This window comes from Falco peregrinus, chromosome Z (assembly GCF_023634155.1).
Source record: "Falco peregrinus isolate bFalPer1 chromosome Z, bFalPer1.pri, whole genome shotgun sequence".
NCBI classification, from domain to species: Eukaryota; Metazoa; Chordata; class Aves; order Falconiformes; family Falconidae; genus Falco; species Falco peregrinus.
The window spans coordinates 20,576,872-20,596,274 of record NC_073739.1 but is presented as its reverse complement, the minus strand read 5'-3'; the positions used below and the strand labels follow the sequence as shown (position 1 = coordinate 20,596,274).

The 19,403-nt window shown below is 40.1% G+C and overlaps 1 protein-coding gene across 3 annotated transcripts in view; it reads right to left on the bottom strand.

Annotated features, from left to right (window-relative positions):
- SNX24 (sorting nexin 24) overlaps window positions 1-13,543 on the bottom strand; it is a 92,047-nt gene extending 78,504 nt beyond the window's left edge. Inside the window, exons 1-2 of one of the 3 annotated variants that reach the window (XM_055790489.1) lie at window positions 13,375-13,507; window positions 10,286-10,506 (exon numbers count right to left, since the gene is read on the bottom strand). In XM_055790489.1, coding sequence (XP_055646464.1) covers window positions 10,286-10,345 — 60 coding nt within the window. In that variant the 5' untranslated portion in view covers window positions 10,346-10,506; window positions 13,375-13,507. Of the gene's footprint in view, window positions 1-10,285; window positions 10,507-13,374 lie in introns of all 3 variants that reach the window. The other 2 variants (XM_055790490.1, XM_055790488.1) reach the window with 2 other exon arrangements.
- Between the last annotated feature and the right edge of the window lie 5,860 nt (window positions 13,544-19,403).

The window sequence follows — 19,403 nt, the reverse complement described above, 5'->3', positions numbered from 1 at the left end:
AGTCTTTCTTACTTCTGGTAGATAGGAGAGTAAATTGCACAGCATAGGACCAAAGCATCTCCAATCCACAGGCTGACTGCCTTCTGTTTTTTCAACAGTCTTTTATGTTTCTGAGGACTGTTATGAAGTTCCTGCTCAGTGTTTTCTTTTTGATCTAAACAGCCCTTGGTGTATTTCACTCTTCACACCTATCAGAGATCCAGAAAGCAGTGTAACACATCATATTTCCTCTTATATTGCCTTCTCCTGTGGAAGCTCATTCCTATACATTCACATATTTCTTAGAATGCAGTACCTAAAACTGGACATGGTATTCCATGTTTAGTACACACTCCTCATCACTGACCTCTTTTTTATATTGATCTTTCAAAACCCCAACATGCATTTGCCTTTTCTGCAACAGCATGACACCAGTGACATGGCCATCTTGCAATGCATGATAAGCCCCAGATCTTTTCAGGAATATCTGTTACCTAATCTGTTGGATCTTACTCCATGCTACTGATTATTTTTTATATATACAGCACTTGGCACCAGTTTGTATTGAATTAGCACTCCAACGCCTTGGTGTTGATGGCAAATAAGGACATTCTTACTTTATCATCCAGGACATTAAAACATCAGCTCACACAGGACTTCAAACAGACCCCTCTGCAATACAACCCCATAAATCCATCCATTGATGATACAGGCACATGCTACTGTGTACTTGCACCCACGTAGGTGCATGCATGTCAACATTCTGCTCCTATTCGAAGTACTGACTACAGTACTTTGTTAGTTTTGACATTTGCTTAGTGGTAATTGATTTAGACTGCCTTCAGTACAAACAAAACTTGTGTTAACAGCACGCTCACTGGATTTAGCTGACTTGTACTTTCCACAACCAGCTACATTTTTTTAGCTAGGAAATATGGCACAGCTGTTTTACTGATGCACAAATAACAAACATAAGTAAGCACATCACGAAAATCTGTATTTCTTTAAGAAGTCACCCTACAAAAAAAATCCACCAAGAGATAAAAGCAAAACATACTTTCAAAAGTTGGTCTATGTCAAGCTTAAAAAGAAGCTTTTTTTATTTCTTTCTCTGTGCAATACTGAAAAGTGACCCAGAATTTCTCTGAGGAACTGTATAACACAACAGTATTTTTCTGAATATATTTAGAACAGAAAAGGAAAAAATGCAGGCTCATTGTAAAATTTTGCTTAGCTATGCAAAACTGCTAAGCAAATGTGGAGGCTACAGTGGAAAAGTAAGTGGCAGACTTGCACAGAGTTGCTAGCGGGGTGCTCAGAGTTACACAGATGTCAGAAATTCCCTAGGTAAAACTAAAGAGAAATAGTTCATGCTCAAGCATTTTTATAAATTCCTGAGAGATACCATAAATATTAATAAGAACATATTTTAAAAGTCTGTTAAATATTAAGGCATGTGCATGTATGCTATATGAATGTAAAACGATTGAATAAAAATCTGCTCTTCCCATGGGATTCACTAAAATTTTTCTCTTGTCCGCTCTCCTTATTAACCCAAACATGTTCAAAATAAGAAGATTCAATGATCTGCCAGGTTTTAAGAACAGATTACTGACATGATTTTGAATGTTTCTTAGATGAAATCACTAGCATTAACACCTTCACATTAATTGATCGGTGTCAGCAGAATTCTGGAGAGCTATGCTGCAGGCTCCAACACCGAAGTAGTAATCAATTCAGGAAGTCAGCTGAAAAAAATGATGAAAAAAAAGATCAGACTTGTCAATGTCAAAATAATCTCATCTCAATGGTGTTGAAGGAAGAGTAAAAAAAATGCCACATACCTACTTCATAAAGCAAAACGCTAAGATTTAGTAATAGTCAAGTAACTATTGCAATTCAAATCTGTGAAGGAAGTCTCCAGGAATCTATATTCTAGACCGTATTTGTATGATTTTATACAGGATACACTTCCATATAAACTCTCCAAGTTTTGGGGATTTTTTGTATTTAAGAACATACTTGCTAAAACATCCAGTGATTTTATTTAGAGTACTAAAGCTCCATACAATTAATACACAGTTAAACACCAAGCAAAAAATATATATGGTTTTGTCCCTAGAAATTAATTAACACTTTTACACATCTTACACACTTTTCTTTTTGAATAGGTAGAAATAAAGCCACTGATTTTTGGCTGCATGTTCGATCTGTAAACAATTCTTAAGTGCAAATAACACTGCTTTGTTCAGCTAAGTTCTTGAACCTGCTGAGTTAGCAAGGATGTCCACAGCAGGGTGTTGAGAAGGGGAGCATTAAATACCACTCAAAATAGGGTTCTTATTTCTCCATACTCTTTGGCTATCACCATCATGAGGGCCTCTGCCATGCTACATGCCATAGAAAGCTACCTGACACAATCTGTAGTGCATTCTTTACCTTCCACAAGCAAACCATCAGAATCTATTAAAATTACTTTACGCCGATAGCACTAGAGACATGACAAATCACAGGCCAAGAGTCAGATACCAAAGAATGTGTCTCAGGGTGTTGGGGCCAGGCCCATTTGCAAGCAAATGATATTGTGTGAAGCTGGCATGCTCAGTGCATGACAAACTGATGCAATTTCAGTACTGTCGGAGAAGCTGGGTGAGATTTCTCTGATGCTGGCTACGGTTAGTGTACAGAATTGTGCAGAGTTCCCAGATTTGAATCACTTGGGGCCTGAGAGGGCTTCACTTGACAAGCCACAAATAATTACACTACACTCTTTCTATTGTACTCTATTATTTTGCCTCTTATCTCTAGGCTTTGAACACTCATGAACAAGCAAGGTCGCTTCTATTTTGACCGTGATGCAACAAAACATTGTTCTTTTGTGATATGATAAATAAAACACAGCTCTGCAGACTAAACATTTTTATCAGGTCCATTTCCACTTTTATAAGCAACAACAACTTTGCGAGCTTGTTAGAAGAGTAGAGGTTGGAAATAACCATGCAGGCAAGTTCATGAGCTTTTCACTTAAGAGTGTGATACAGCTATCTCGTTATTGTAAAAACTCATTTGAGAAATGGGGCATTAAGTTCTCAGCCTGTAACAGATAACAGTTGTATCTGTGATTACTTTAAGCAGGTTTTTACCCCCTTTCAAATCAACAATTTTTGACAATTTAGTTGGTGAGTAGCAAAAAATAGCTTTGAATGTGCAGCATGTTGCCAATTCTTTCCCAGACACCAACTACACTTCAAAACTAAAGTAAATGCATTTTCTGTATCAGTTCACAAAATGTATTATTTAAAAGACCTAGGCTGTTCAGAAAGTTAATTTAGGAGAAAAAAAAAAAGAACAAAAGGAAAAAAAAAAGAAAAAAGTGGCTTTCACGTTTTAAGGAATGAACTTCTGGTCATCTTTTCTTAGTTTACCAAACAATTTCTTCTTTCCTAAGAATTTCCTGTGTTTCTCCCATGGTCTAGGCAAAAATCAGGCTTTTAATTTAGATTTCCATACTACAAACCAGATGGTACCAGTTTTTTTCAGCCTTAAAACTATGCTTAGAGATTTTTTAAAGCTGCAATTAAATACAAACAATCTAGTAGTAGTAAAGGAAAAATTCAAACATGAAGACTAAATGCATGTACAGAAAAAATTATTCTACCAAGAACCTTAAAACTATTTCTGAGTCCCATTAATGTATTCTCCTTACATTTACTTTCCTGATATATTATAGTAGCAAGTAGGCACCAAAAAGGTAGAGAAAATATCAAAAGAACTTCTTAGCTGCAGGAGCTGAACTTAAAAAGTATATTCTCCTACTTTCTCTCTAATTCAGGCCAACATAAAGATTGTCTGAGAGAAGACAATTACTATCTTCAATAACACTCCTAACAAATTTTTACCAAGTTTTTTAAAACACATCTAAAAATATTCTTTCCCTCTTCCCAACTGGTACTAAGAATTTATGGCAAACTTGGAAGTCTGACATCAATACATTTCTGCCAAGGGAAGGAAAAACTTAAACCACCCACAGGAACAGATTTTGATATAGAGGACAAATATGGAAAGGAAACTAAAAAAAAAAAACCCACATACTCAGCCATGCCTCAAAATCTGCTTGAGCTTTGTAATCTGTGTCAAACAGGAAGTTTTAAATCATGCAAAGGAAATACTGCGAAGATTGCACTCCCACCAACCACACATCCACATTCTGAGCACTCAGCAAAAGGAAAGGTCTCTGACATTTCCTGTTCAATACCAAAAATAGATGTTATCAAAATTTTGACTTTTTATGCTCCCTCACTACAATGTAACACACAGAAGCTAGGTCTTTTGCTTTTAAAGGAAGAATGGATCTTTAATTAAAACCTAGCTTTTAAATGTTCTTTAACTTGCTTTTAAGAATGGAGTGATTTGAAGTTTCATGTAGCATATATCATCACGATACATAATTTTTTGTGGAATTCCAAAGAAATCAGAAAAACAATAGGCTAATATATTTTTTGATTCTATGATGGCATAGCATTCCATTCTAATTTGGTTTGCATTTTTTTCCTGAGTATCACTTTGTTCACATCCCTCAAGCAAAGTAAGTATTTTTATAACATTCCCTGACACTATTATAAATCCGTTAGTCCATTAATTTATGATTAAACTGGAGACACATTCCCCATGTTTCCACATCTCAAAAAACCAAGGAAGTTAGATTGCAATTACCATCACAGCTTGACTGCAAGGAAGATGCATAACCAGGAAGGCCTATTCCTGGAAACAGCCCGACTACTAGGTAAAGAGCAAAGAAAAGAATCTATATGCAAAGAAACAGTCTCCTGTGTAAGACCAGAAGTAAAGGCAGTTAGCTGAAGTACATATGGTCACTTTTCATAAAAGCACTTCGTTGTAATCAATACAAACTTGCTGCTGAACAATTGATTGTTTCACCACATAATCAAGATTCTTTGTTTGTCCTTATGTAAAAGATGATAGGAGAACTATGGATTTCATTATTTTCCAATTTGGAGGTACTGCAGCACATGAATACCTTCATGCCCTGGCATAAAAAGAGAATCCATTTTTAAAAAGTAAATCAATTACAGGAGAGACAAGGAATATAAAAAATAAAATAATGAAGAGGGGTTATTCTTATCTCACAGTTTTCAATGCAGACTAGTGGAGAACAGTCTTTCACAGAAGTTTTATACCGTTTTCACGATATTAAAGAATTAAGTAGTCAAACAATAATAATACGGTTTTGGATTGACATTACTTTTCACAGCACCTCACCAGACAAACAATTTCTATCAAATGTAGGCAGCCTCATTCAAGAGTGATTTTTGAAACCCTTGTGCACCATATACACAATTCAACAACTGTCAACCAGAGGCCCTGGTCTTAACTGGGATCCACAAACACTGTGATGTACAAATGATTAATATACTACATGCAAGATGCAGTCGAGGTTCGGCTGTCATTTCTTCTAAATTACTTACTGTAACTAACACTGGTGGCAGCTCCAACACCAAAAAGCATTTATGTTTTTAGAACTGAAGGTTGTTTTGAACAGGAGGTGGAGCTCTCACTGCACCGACAGATGAGGAATGGGAGGAAACATATTTTGTTTAGAACCTAGAATGGAGGTGGTGCTCCTTTCTCACGGTATGCTCTTTCTGTCCCATCTTACTTTGATGCCTAAAACTATCTAAGCATTACTGTTACGACCCAAACACTTTTATTTTTTACAGAAACTCAACAACCACACAGTATTTAAGTATTTATTGGATTATGAAATGCGAAATGTTTATAACATGATATATAGGTTGAACTAGTAAGGAGAAGGGGGGGGGGGAAGACTGTTCCCAGAAAGAGAGTACACTTCTTCTTTCGCTTCCCAACAAAAATACAATGCCACTTTCAAAGGGAATGATGTCACTTCTGCTTTATCATCAAAATCCCCTCCCAGAATGCTCTCAAAATGCTATTTAAGCCTTCCCCAAGCCACAGAAAGTTCAGACTTACAGAACACTGAAAAGAAAAAGTTGATACAAGTCCTCACGTAATTCTTGTAAACAGGAGAAATAATGGTTGCTTACAATAAGAGTATTCAAAATATGCTAGCTGGAAAGCCTCCATTAGCACACTTCCACGGTGCATACTTAATGTTAAGTACTTCCACTGTATCCAAACCTAGTGCTGAAATTCTACCACACAAGCCTGTCTTCTCAATGTTCTCCTCACTGCCAGGGTGCCAGGAAGACCCTACTCCACCTTGTCAGGGCTGGAGTCAACACTGAGTAAACTTTGCCCTCAGTGGCCTATTGAGTACAAAACACAATTAGGTCACTAAGCTGCAGTATAAAGTACCATTGATTTCTTTCCTATTTCTTGTGAATCCAAAGATAATCATTACAAGAACCTCTAAGACTTACACATATTCAGTCTCCATACAAGCAATCATTTAAATTCCTCGATATAAAAAAATTCACAAAAGAACATAAAAAAAGAGAGTGAACTAAGGCCAAGAAAATGTGTTCATGTACAGTAGCAGCACAGACAACATTCTTCACAAAGATTGCAAAAATTAAAATCTATAAGTAGGTGGATATCTGATGTTCCAACGGAAAATTTTGGATTGTAATTGGCTGAAGAATTGTCATTTAAAGTTTCCAGTTATTCTAAAAATAAATGTATATTATTAAAAAGACAGCTTTCTAAACCTGCTCTTGCCATACTAACTTAATTAATTTAACAACCTAGTCACTGCTGTAGATGAAAAACATCTTCAGGACTTACAAGTCACCTAATACAAAAATGGTATCATATACTGAAATTCCAAGATAAATTCATAAATGCCATGACAATGATGACTAATTATCAATTAAACCTGGAATGAATTACATCAGGCATTAAAAACTTTAAAGACCAATTAAAATGTGTATTACAGTAATAAAAAAAGGGAGAGATCTATTACATCTTCCCTCATGTTGTGTTTCAAAGCCTGGAGTGTTCGCACTCCTGGGAAGTAAAGAATGTGCATACGCTTAGCATTATCTCTGTTGACAAGATTTTACAAGTATCATGACTTGATGCTATACAGACAGAAAACACCAGCAGGAGCTGTTAAGCGTGAATCCTCTGATGAACTAATTCTATTGGTAGCATTGTATTACTAACAAAGTTTTACCATGTTACCTCTCAAAGATTCAATGGAATTCAAATATATCTTTATTGTGATGCATGACTGAATGCTCTGCTACCCCCTATCTTTCTGAAAATGTAACTTCCTCTTCAAAACCACAAATCAGTAGATCTTGGGAGAGAATTGGGTAATAGATGTTTTGCAGTTACGGTTTACTGACAGAATGTATCAACTTTTGGTCTTTCAGATGGTACATTCATATGGGCAATCATGCTGCTGCTTCTTTATCCTACTGCTGACATCCCCTCAGGCATACAGCAGAAGTGATTTCTTGCTCAAAGAAATCTTAGACGGCCCTTTCCATGAGGATTTCATGACTCTGAATCGGGGGGGTTGAGCAATTGCACAATTAGAGATCGCCAGAGCTGTATGTCTCGGTCTAATCTGTCTACACCTTGAAGCAGATTAAACCCACAAAAAAGGCAGCAGCTTAACTGATTATGCACACATTCAGTCATGTTTTTCACTTTAGTTTTACCTTTTTCAAGTTTCTGCCTTAAGTGCCTTCATGTGCACTGCAAAATTTACTATGTCATACTTTATACTCTTTAAGTCCCCACTGCATATCAAGTAGTCAGTTACAGTAAAGAAAGTCGAAATACCTAAGCTATGCCAAACTGTAAGTCCTTGTAGTTTTATACTACTATAAACAAGAGTATAGCCTAGTAATTAAACTGCTTCTTCTACAGAAGTCAAGTCTATGGACTTTTATTTTAGGATCTTACATGTCATATCTTACTTCCACAACATTTGCAACTCCAGGAGCAATTTGGGAAGTAGTATTGGAAGTGCTAATTAAAAACACAGTAAGCACATATGTCAGTCAAGTATGCCCTCTGCTCTACAACACATTTAAATGTATGTCACCTTGACCTGCAATATACCACTGTATAATATTTTTGGTCAATATAAATCAAATGTACACTAATTTATTCAGTAAGTTTCCTAGCATCCGAATCAACATTAGAAATCTAACTAGTATTTATTATTCTGTTATTGACAAAGGGAGCATATTTAAATGATAACAAGAACACATGGGTGTCATTTTGAAGTTGAATTGTTCCCTAGGGACACCCTTAGTAAGCGTCTACATTTAAAGGTCATTCACTGCCAAATTATGAACAACTGTTGCATTTATTAACACGGGCTCAATAGTTTGGAAGCTAGTATCATCAATTTAAACTGACAATGAAATCTAATTGTCCACAAGGAAAACAGACATTTTCCTTATCCTGTGTTTCATCATTTTATCTATACCCCAAAAAGAACTGGAACAAGAGCAAGTTTACTCTGTTCTTTTGGTGTTTTTTTTTTTTTTTTTTGAGGGGAGTATAGTGTGGAAAAAAAGGCTTTCAAGGTTTTATGTCAGAGGAATAGTGCTTTAGTAAAGCTGAGCTCCTGAAAAAGACTGAAAGGAGCATGTTTCCCATTTACTTTGTTGACAGGGCCCTACCTCAAGTGTTGCATAATAGACTTTTCCCTCATTTTTCTTTCTAATCTTTTCTTTTCCTAACCCAATCTTTCACCGGTCAAGACCCCACCCTTTCTATTTTTTAATTTCTCCGTAGTTTTCCCTTTAAAGCTAGGGAGAAGTTTCCAGTTTCTCTGACTTCTACCCTCTCCCTAGAACTGCATTCTGTTTCTACAGCTAACCAGTGGTCGATGGGTCTCTGCTCATTCCACTTTCCCAGTGCTGTCTAGCTGTATCAAGGAGAAAAAGAAAATCATCTGAAACAATATGTTTCAGGGAAAGCAAGCTGAAAACAAACCAGTAAGTTGGTAATGAGCTTCCTTAAAGGACAAACACTTCTTTTATGTCTTTCCACACACCGAGAATACACAGTGCCAGGCTGAATCCAAGAGGAACTGGATTCTGTTCTGCGAAAGATAGGGAACCAGAAACCCAGAAAGGTCAGGAAAGTGTGTTTTGGAAGCCATGCAGACGAAGGAGTCATCTTCCAGTCTCTCATTTCATGCAGGAAGTCACCACTGTCACTGTTCCTAACAAAGAAACTATGACTATCATCACCATATTTCTCAACCACTCCTGCCCTGCAATGAGCAGGGACATCTTTCACTAGGTCAGGTTGCTCAGAGCCCCATCCAACCTGACCTTGAATGCTTCCAGGGATGAGGTTCTACAACACTACTGGGCAACCTGTTTTAGTGTTTCACCACCCTCACTGTAAAAAATTTCTTCCTTATAAGTACTCTGAATCGACACTCTTTTCGTTTAAAACCATTGTCCCTTGCCCTATTGCTACAGGCCCTACTAAAAAGTCTGTCCCCACCTTTCTTACAAGCCCCCTTTAAGTACTGAAAGGTCATGATAAGGTCTCTCTGGAGCCTTCTCCAGGCTGAACAACCCCAATTCTCTCAGCCTTTCCTTTTAGGAGAGGTATTCCAGCCCTCTGATCATTTTAGTGGCCCTCCTCTCGACGTGCTCCAACAGGTCTACATCTTTCTTGCACTGGGGGCCCCAGAGCTGGATGCAGTACATCAGAGTATGAGAGCAGAGTAGAGGGGGAGAACTGCCTCGCCCTACTGCTGACCACGCTTCTTTTGATGCAGCTCAGACCCAAATACAGTTGCCTTTCTGGGTTGCTAGAACACATTGCCAGGTCATGTTCAGCTTTTCATCCACCAGTACCCCCAGGTCCTTCTCTGCAGGGCAGCTCTCAATCCCACAGCATGTAGTGATACCAGGGATTGTCCCAACCCAGGTGCATGACCTTGCATGTGGGCCTTGTTGAACCTCATGAGGTTCACATGGGCACACTTCTCAAGCCTGTCTGTCCAGGTCCCTCTGGATGGCATGCCTTCCCTCAGGTATGTCAACTGCACCACTCAGCTTGGTGTTGTCTGCAAACTTGCTGGGGGTGCACTTGATCCCGCTGTATGTCATTGATGAAGATATCAAGCAACACTGGTCCTAGCATGGACCCCTGGGGGACACCACTCAGCTCAATGTCCAAATGCAAACCAGTGATATTGACTACTACCCTCTGGTTGCGACTATCCAACCAATTCTTCACCCACCAGTCCACCCATCAAATCCATCTCTCTCCAAATTACACAGAAAGACCTCGTGGGAGACAGTGTCAAAGGCCTTACAGAAGTCCAGATAGATGACATCTGTAGCTCTTCCCTTGCCCACTGATGTAGTCCCTCCATCACAGAAGGCCACTATGCTGGACAGGCAAGACTTGCTCTTGCTGAAGCCATGCTGGCTGTCTCAAATCATCTCCAGCTTCTAGGAGGATCTGTTCCATGATCTTCCCAGGCATATAGGTGAGGTTGACAAGTCAGTAGCTCCCAGGGTCTTCCTTTCTACCCTGTTTAAAAAAAGGGTGCAGTGTTTCCCTTTTTCCAGTCACCAAGGTCTTTATCTGATTACTGTGACTTTTCAAATACCACGGAGAATGGCTTGGCAACTACATCAACCAATTCCCTTATGACTTTGGTATGCATCTCATCTGGTCCCACAGACTTAGGTATATTCAAGTTCCTCAGGTGGTCACAAACCTGATCTTCTCTTACAGTGAGAGTGACTTTGCTCCCCAAGTCCCTGTCTTGTAGCACATCCACTCAGGATGTGTAGGAAGACAGGTTGCCAGTGAAGACTGAAGCAAAAATGTTAAGTACCTCAGCCTTCTCCCTGCCCATTCTTACGACTTTAGCAGTCATGTTCATCGGGCTGGGGGTACATTTTCTTTGACCTTTATCACCATACTGTTTTAAATGTTAATACTATACATAAGCCTGATGATGCAAAATAACTAGAACTGAATTACATATATAATTTCATAGAAAAAAACCATACTTCACTCAGATATACTGCACTAGTCCAGGACTGCAGCCATCCCCTTTAATTTGAAGGTTACATTTCAAAGAGATTCAATACTTCACAGTGTCACTTCCTCCACTTATCTCAACTTTTCTAATTCATCAGATTCAGGTAGCACAGAACGGGTGAAACATCCACTTAATCACAAAGACTTCAACACCCTGCAATCCCCATATTTTATAGCATTATCTACCAAACCCACAGCTTCGGACTGTTAACCCCCACATAATTATGTTCAAAAGAATGAGAGCTGATGTGGTCTGGACACAGAAACATTCACAAGCTCCAACCGTCCAAGTGAAATCACCTTTTTGCTCAATGCAAAATATTTCCTATGTTACTGTTTTTTCTTGGGTAAATACCTCTGCCTATACAACATTTTCCTAGCTAGTACAGAGTAATGGTAAGCTCTCATTAACCTCAGTTTTGCTGGAGGGAGGGCTTACAGCGTACTCATCTGCAGCGGCCATGAATTTCTGTGCTTGAAACAATACTTATGCAAATTATTTAGCAATGTAACAAATTGACAGTTACGCTAGAATAAGCCTTGCTCATGCATATTCCATAAGCTCTTTAAAACATAAAGGAAATACACACTATTATTATCAGAACAGACTTCCATATCCTCTCTCACAAGCATGCCTGCTGACCCAGAGGAACTTTAGCTATGCCTTCTAGTACAATTTCATGGTCAGGGAAATCCTTGAACTGACTCATCTTATAGTGTAAAGCCTAGTAATTTTTGCATGGGAAACTACCCTCACCTGATTGAAGAGGAAAAGTAATCATGAGGAACAACAATCAAACTATACTGAGCTACAGTAAGTTTCAGATCCATGAGTCTGACTCATTACCAGTGACCTGAGAGAAACACTGTTGTAATAATCAAACATCTTCACTTTCAAGATCATTTGCTTAAAAGACTTCTAAAGAGACAGTTTCATTTCTGATTTCATTGAAGCTTATACAGTTTAACAAAACATCCTCTAGATAGCAGGACTCAGTGACAGAATTACTATTGAAGAAATAACACACTAAAACAGATTCTAAAAACATATAGCTATGAAAAATCCTATTTGTGTGATATGCACATCTTAGAAATCACTCGTGTCACATCAACTAACCTGCTCAACTGAGACATGCTGGGATCAGTCTGTGCTATTGTAACCACACTCAACTGGAATGTTTTAAAGCCAGTTTCATTCCCCAAAATCATGCAGACATGTTGTAGGGAACCACCTGCACTGAAGTTCAACTGAGAGGCAGAAATATTAATGCAGTTACACTGCCACATTAAGGCATCTGAAGCGGCAAGGCTTCTAAATGCTTGCCAGCACTGAGGACCAATGAATACACAGCATTAGCATCAGGTAGACGCACTTGCTTCACGTAACTGTGCCTATACGGATTAATCTTCTGGCAACTCTACAGGATTAGATTTTTCCTGGTATTTCTCAACAGCTCAGAACTACCGATTTAATAGAAAAATTAGCTTTGAATATCCACCTTCAGTAAATGCCTTGGGCTTTGGTCGAGAGCATTGCCTGTCTCTACCCTGCATCATGTGGAAATGTGTTAGAGCCCAACAGCTCCATGGGATGAAAAAAACATCTGAGGTTGAAAAAGTTGAGGTTGAAAATTGCGTAGACTAACACCTCTGCTCAGGCAGGGCCAGCTAGAGCAGGCTGGCCAGGACCGTGTCCAGTCAGGTTTTGAGAACCTCCGAGCACGGAGACTTCACAGTCCTGTCTGTGGGCGCCCTGTGCCACTGCTTGACCACTCTTGTGGCAACAAATCAGTTTTATGTTTAAATGGTATTCCCTGTACTTTGACATGTGCCTATCACCACTTGTCCTGTTACTGGGTACCAAACAAGAAGACCGTGGCTCCCTCTTCCCGATTCCCTCCACTCAGATTATTTGTATGCCATGATGAGATCCCTCGAGCTTCTCGTCTCCAGGCTGAATAGTCTCAGGTCTCCCAGCCTTTCCTCATGCAAGAAATGCTCCAGCTCCTTCATCTGGTTTGGCCCTGCGCTGGCCTCGATCGAAACTGGGGAGCCCGGACCAGGGCCCAGCGTCCACAGGGGCCTCTCCGCGGCGCCGAGGCCGCGCCACCTCTCCCCACCCGCTGGCTGCGCTGTGCCAGCCGCCGTCGCCACCGCTCCACAGCGAGCAGCTCCGTGGGAGAGGGACGCCGCCAGGCCGAGGCCGCGCCGCGCCCGGGCAGGGCACGGCACACCAGGGCGGCCCCGCCCCGCCCCGCCGGCCCCTCAGGCCTGGCCCCCGCCGCCGCTGCCGCCGCCGCCACACCGGCTCCCCGAGGCGCGAGGGCCTCCCGCCCCGCCGCCTCTCACCGTGTAGCCCCGCTCCAGCTCGCTCTCCTCATAGCGGAAGGAGGGGATGTACACCTCCATGGCGAGCCGGGCCGGGGGCGCCCGCCTGCCCCCTCAGGGCCGCCGCCTCCCGCCGACCGGCGCCGCCGCCGCCGCCATCTGCACGCAGCACGTGACGCCGCGCACGTGACGCCGGGCGGGGCGGGGCGCTGCGGCCCGCCCCCATCCGCACCGGGCCGGGAGCGCGGGGCTGGCGGCTGGCGGGGCGGGGGGGGGGCAGCCCCCGCTAAAGGCGTGCGAGGACACGGTGCGGGCCGGGCGACGGAGGGGTTGGCCCTTCCCGCCGCCTTTCCCCGCGGTGGGTACGGGGCTGAGCAGCGCCGCTGTGCTGGCGGGGCGGGGGCGCCTGGCGCCGGTGGGTGCGGGGCGAGGCGAGGCGAAAGGAGCGTAGGTTCCTCTGGAAGCGCTGCGTTTTTGAAAGCAAAGTTGAAGAGCACCTGCTTGAATACGCCGGTGCAGCAGTGTTGGTTTGGAGCACGGGAAAACGGGCAGGAAAACGAAAAAATAACTTCCAAAGGGATGAAACAATCCAGTCCTGAATTGGCACCGCGACTCCAGCTACCTCCTGTGCCGGCTGGGCCAGCAAACTCCCGACAGCTGTGCTGATGCAGTGCCTTCCACAAGGCCTCCTGTAAACTGCAACATGAAATTCAGGAAGAAAACGGTTCAGTGTGGAGGAAAACCGCCCGCTCTGTGGCTTTCTGAGGAGCTGCCTCTTCGTTACTGAGCAAAGCACACCATTTCACAGAGGTGCAGATGATTTCTAGTCATTGGGGAAATCAAATAAAACTTCTTACTCCCCCAAATAAGCACCTGTGTTGGCAACATAAACGGTAATGGAGGCAGAAAAAGAAGGTGGAATAACAGATGCGTTTAGTAGGCAATGCTGTCGCACAGCAGAACACTCCCACCTCACACAAGTCTGCTAACCTCAAGCTTCAAACCATTTGGAAGCAACTGGATTAGATGGCAGGACCTTAAAACTCACCTTGTAAGGCTTCACGAATGCTGTAATCTCAGAGGTTTAACAGTTGAGATGTGCAACTTCACCGTCTCTCACTATCTTTAAAACAGTAGCTACCCTTATAAATTCATGTAAATGCAGGGTCTGATTTACCATAAGCAAGAGTCAAGTATAAAAACCTACCTCAAAAATGGACAGAAACCAAATGACTACTGTTATTTGACATCCATGGTTACACTATCTCAGAGTTTCCAAGATCATCTTTTTGAACTGTTTTCCGAAAACTGATCTGCTTCCTTAGAGACTAGTAACATCAGGGGAAAAAACGTTTACAAGCTCTTTTCACCTCCATTTCTCTTTGTTTTACTGCCAGCTAAATTGAATTATGTTTTGCTCTAAACAAAGACCTATATAACCTGAAGAATTCAATACAAAATAGAAAGCTTCTGACTAAACCCAAGAGAACTAAAACAAACTAACACTAGTTCACTATGCTAATAATGACCACACATAATAAAAAATGAGCTGAAATCAAAGGAAAATAGTCCTTAGTCATTTGTTTCTGCACATCACTGCTCCTCTGCTACTGTCCTCAACTGCTGTTGACCAGCAGGATAGTCCCAGCACTGCCGTGTGGTAGTGGTGACAAGAGCAAACAGGTTTACAGCTCCTGTGTGCTCTCGCTGTAGGGACCACGGCCTCTGAACACAGCGATGACTAAAGGGAGTCAGTAAGGTATCCCATTTGCTCCTGAAGCATGCTCTGATAAATACATTATAGCCATCCCAATGGTCATATAAGGATAGTCTAATCAGTCTGGTAAATGTGGGCATGCTAGGGAAGAATTATCATGCTATCATTACTGTTAGTTGCTGGTTAAGACTCTAGTCTTTAAGCTTAGTTTCTGTTCCTCCCCTAACACAAAATGGATGAACAGTCTAATGACACCATTTATGCCATAATGCATTTATGCTGATGAGAAGCCAGCAGAAGAATTTGATAGGGGCACTATTTGTGGTTGTTTGCAATCTAATAACTAATTATTTCAAAAAGCTACTTTTCTCCCTAATATCATATAACTTATTAACAAAGAAAAGTTTGAGACATTAATCTGGTTTCAGATTCAATAGTATATAATGGAACTTTTGACTGTGCATCAGCCAAGAGGAACAAGGAAGATTACATGGTGAGCTGCATTCAAATACATCAGTATGTTTTGGAATGTTAAATACTTAATTTGAACAATATATCATCATTAGTTGGCTAATCTGTAAAGTTACATCTAAAGAAAAAATAGGATTTCTCACATGGCTGACTGGCCAAGGATTGTCTTTCTATCTCATACATTGAGGATCAAAAATTTAAGAAACATTGATTCATAAGATGCTATCAACATGTGTTGAAAACCATCCAGGATTGTTTTTGAAAGCTAATTGCACAAATGATACAATGATTCCCACAAAGCAAGATTACATTTTAAGTGTAGCTTGATTTGAACTGCTGTAACGTGTATTAAAATCAAGTTAGTAATCTTAAAAGCAAAACTATGAAAGGGTTGAGCTCTGCTGATAACAATTACATAGGCTGCCTTCAAATTCATGCGTTGAGCAGCCCCAAGAGGTCCTCTTGGAACTGTGGGTGTTGGTCTTCAATTCTGGTGTTTGTTAAAAGTATTCATATCTTGGGTTGTATTAAGTTAACTTGATCCAGGATGCAAAATAGATCAATAAATATATAGTCCAGTTTTAATTGATACTTGTTATTAGACTCTAGCTTAACCTTCCACGATTAAAGACACTAAGAATCATCAGTTTCGAATCAGGTCTAACCAGTGAAGTATACAACACTTCAATAGGAATGTGGCATTTTCAGTCAAACTTCCAGACTATCTAAAAATGAAATATATTTTTGAAAATGTCCATCTGTGTCCCATCCCTGTCCATGTCATCGTCCCCTGTTGTCCCCCCGTGTCCCTGTCCCCCCCGCCAGCTTTGTTGGCCACTTCTGTTTTAATTTTTTCCCAAAGTTATCACTGTACAATATCCAGGGGGTGGGAGGATTCAGCATTCGTCATGCTACAGTGATTCACAGCAGAGAAAAAGGAATGAACACAGGCAACTCTGAAAGATCAGTTTCCACTAATCCTCATGATTCAAGGACTTCCTGAATGGCTAGCTTCCAGAATACAAGTAGGCAAAGAAATGCATATAAAAATTCTAATCAAAGCGATAAGTAATGTACACATCAAAACAAGAGACCAGATTAAAAAAAAAGAGATAGTCCTTAATACCACAACCTGTTTGCCAATTTTTCAGTTGCTACCAGAAAGACCAGAAAGGTTTTAAGCAAACTTGCATGTCACCGTACTCCTACAGATACTTGATAAAACTTTGAGTAAAACAGCATTTGCTTTTTAAGATGTTCGCGTCTTCTTCACTCAAGATTCAGCTGCACATTTTTTGAAAGTGCTGTAGTTGTTTCTAAAACATCACCAAAGCACTTCCATCAGTCGGTAAGTACACACAAGACCACTTGGAAAAAAAGACAGGAATCATAACTGGGTAGATCAGTTGTTTTCTATGTGAGTTCACAGAATAATATAAAAACCTCAGTACTTCTAACAGTCACTAAGCTGGAGCTCCGAAGCACTTAAGTTTTCTGAACAGCTGGAATGTCTGTGCACATGGGTGGGTGGGGCGAGAGGGGAAAATCAATGCATTAGAATGACGTAAGATAACTGCAGGTTTTCATATGGTGCAGCACTCCTCTGCCCTGCTGGAGTTCCTGCCTTCCCTGGAACTTCCACATCAGACTTGAGGCTGAGATAAAGCACTTCCTTTCTCATGATTTGTGCTATCTTCTTTCTTGTGCTTTTCTTATCTTGATCTCTTGAAATCACAGATATACATGGTTTAACTCAAGTGTTTTCTCACCTTTCCATTTTCATTGCATATTTCTTTTACTTTAATTTCAATACAAAAAACCTTCTAGAAGCATTTTGCTTAAGCTGTGTTGCATACTCTTCTGAGACCTCTTTCTTAATGACAGAAAACAGATTTTGATTATTTTATATCCCTTCCCTATGTTAGCTATTTCATTACTGATCTGGAAAAAAAGCAAGCAGTGTTTTAGCAGGGAAGTAAGAAGTTATTTTACTTATTAGCAAGTTCACCCCCCATTCAACAATGGAACACAAGAATTTTAAAAAAGGGAAGACCCTTAGCAGATAACAAGTAACACTTTGAACAACATGGAACTTCAGCTCCTTACATCTTTGAATTTTCAATTTTTTTTTTCCTCACATGGTTGTAATGGACTCATGTTTTGCAAGAAATTCAAATTATTACACAGCCTTCTACTCTAAGGTGGAAGTTTTTTCTGAAGACAATCATTTCACTGTCCATCTAATTTTAGTGGATGTTGGCTGTTCACTTAAATGCACAGAATATACTAGTCAGCAGCTCATCTCCATCAAAATTTGAAACTGACATATCTGGGGCATGAACTCCAGAGATGCCAAAACACAAACTCTCATATGAGGCCTTCAGAGGGAAATAAAGAAGGAATAATTGATAGGGAAGCAGAATATTCCATTTGAAAAGGGACAGTGACTAAAGAATCAAAGACTTACTATAGACTGAACATCAGTTTAAGAAAGAGGTAATAAAGTCTTCAGTTTGAGCCACACCACATGATATATTTTTAATTCAAAAAGCACCATGGACATGATGGATACAAGAATGGGGATGATTTAAAATTGTTGTAAACATATACAGATTATTTTAACCTAAAATGTAAACTAAACTTCACTAGCACTTTGTCTTTTGTACACTATTCCTGATGTAGTTCACCATTTTGCAAACTTTCATCTTGTTTATGCTAGTGATTCTTCAGTGGTACACTGGCTTGGGAGTTTCAGGGAAACACCACTTAAAGTTAGTACAAGATTCTGTAGTGAGCTCCACAGAGGAAATAGTTCAGCAACACCTCCATTCACTTGGTTTGAGAAACATCTGCCAATACAGACATTCATTGTATTAGGAAAGACGATAAGCAATTCTGCAATCTCCATAATGTTGGGGAATATATGCAAAATAAATTAAACAAATTTTTGAAACAAGAGTTTTATGCTAGCCAAGTGTGACAGCTGATCTGGGTCTTCTGTTCAAATTAACCTTGTAATGCAAAAAAACCACCACAAATTTTTTGTATGAGCAAACCTCTCTAACACCGAACTCCAGAAATGCTATTTGTTCTCCAACAGGCTTCTTGTTTTAAGACACCCACCTACACAACGCTTGTTTTCAATTGTCTAGCATAGACAAAATTGCACTAATCCTTGCTAGGAGACTAATGTGAAAGCTATTTCTTATTCTCTCATCACAGAGAGAAGAAATGTGATCCATAATTCAACTGAATTCTAATCCTGAACAGAAGCAAAAAAGAAAAAAATAATCGAGAGCTAAGAAAGTTGGATAAATCACTGAAAGAAAAAAAAAAAAAAGATCATGAAAGTATGTGTTTGCCCATTTTCAGCTCTGCATGTCCACATTGAGTCTTAAATTCTGGAAGTACCCACTATCTCCCTCACTGGAACAAACCTGAAATTTAACATTGAGCTGTTGGTCAATTCTCATTAGCACTGAGCGAGCCGAAGTCAAGTATACCATAACACTTACTCAAGTGTTATGCCTAGATCAATTTCTTCATCACAAACCTGTTGCATACTTGAGCTTTTCAAAAAGCAGTTACAAGCTAAATGATTTAACAAACACTGAAGCACAGATACTACAAAGCTTAAGGTTTTAACTTTTCACCATTTAAAAAGATGCTTGATATAGGCTTGATATTTTATTTTTTATTTAAAAAACCAACCGTTTCTGTACTAGTTTTCTTGAAAATTCCTAGAAATACTGAGCCAACAGAGTTCTGTACAGAAAACAATAGGGAACACTAACCTGGAAAGTTTATACTAATTTCATTGCATAAATCACAGTGTATGAACTTCCACCTGAATTTAGGTTGC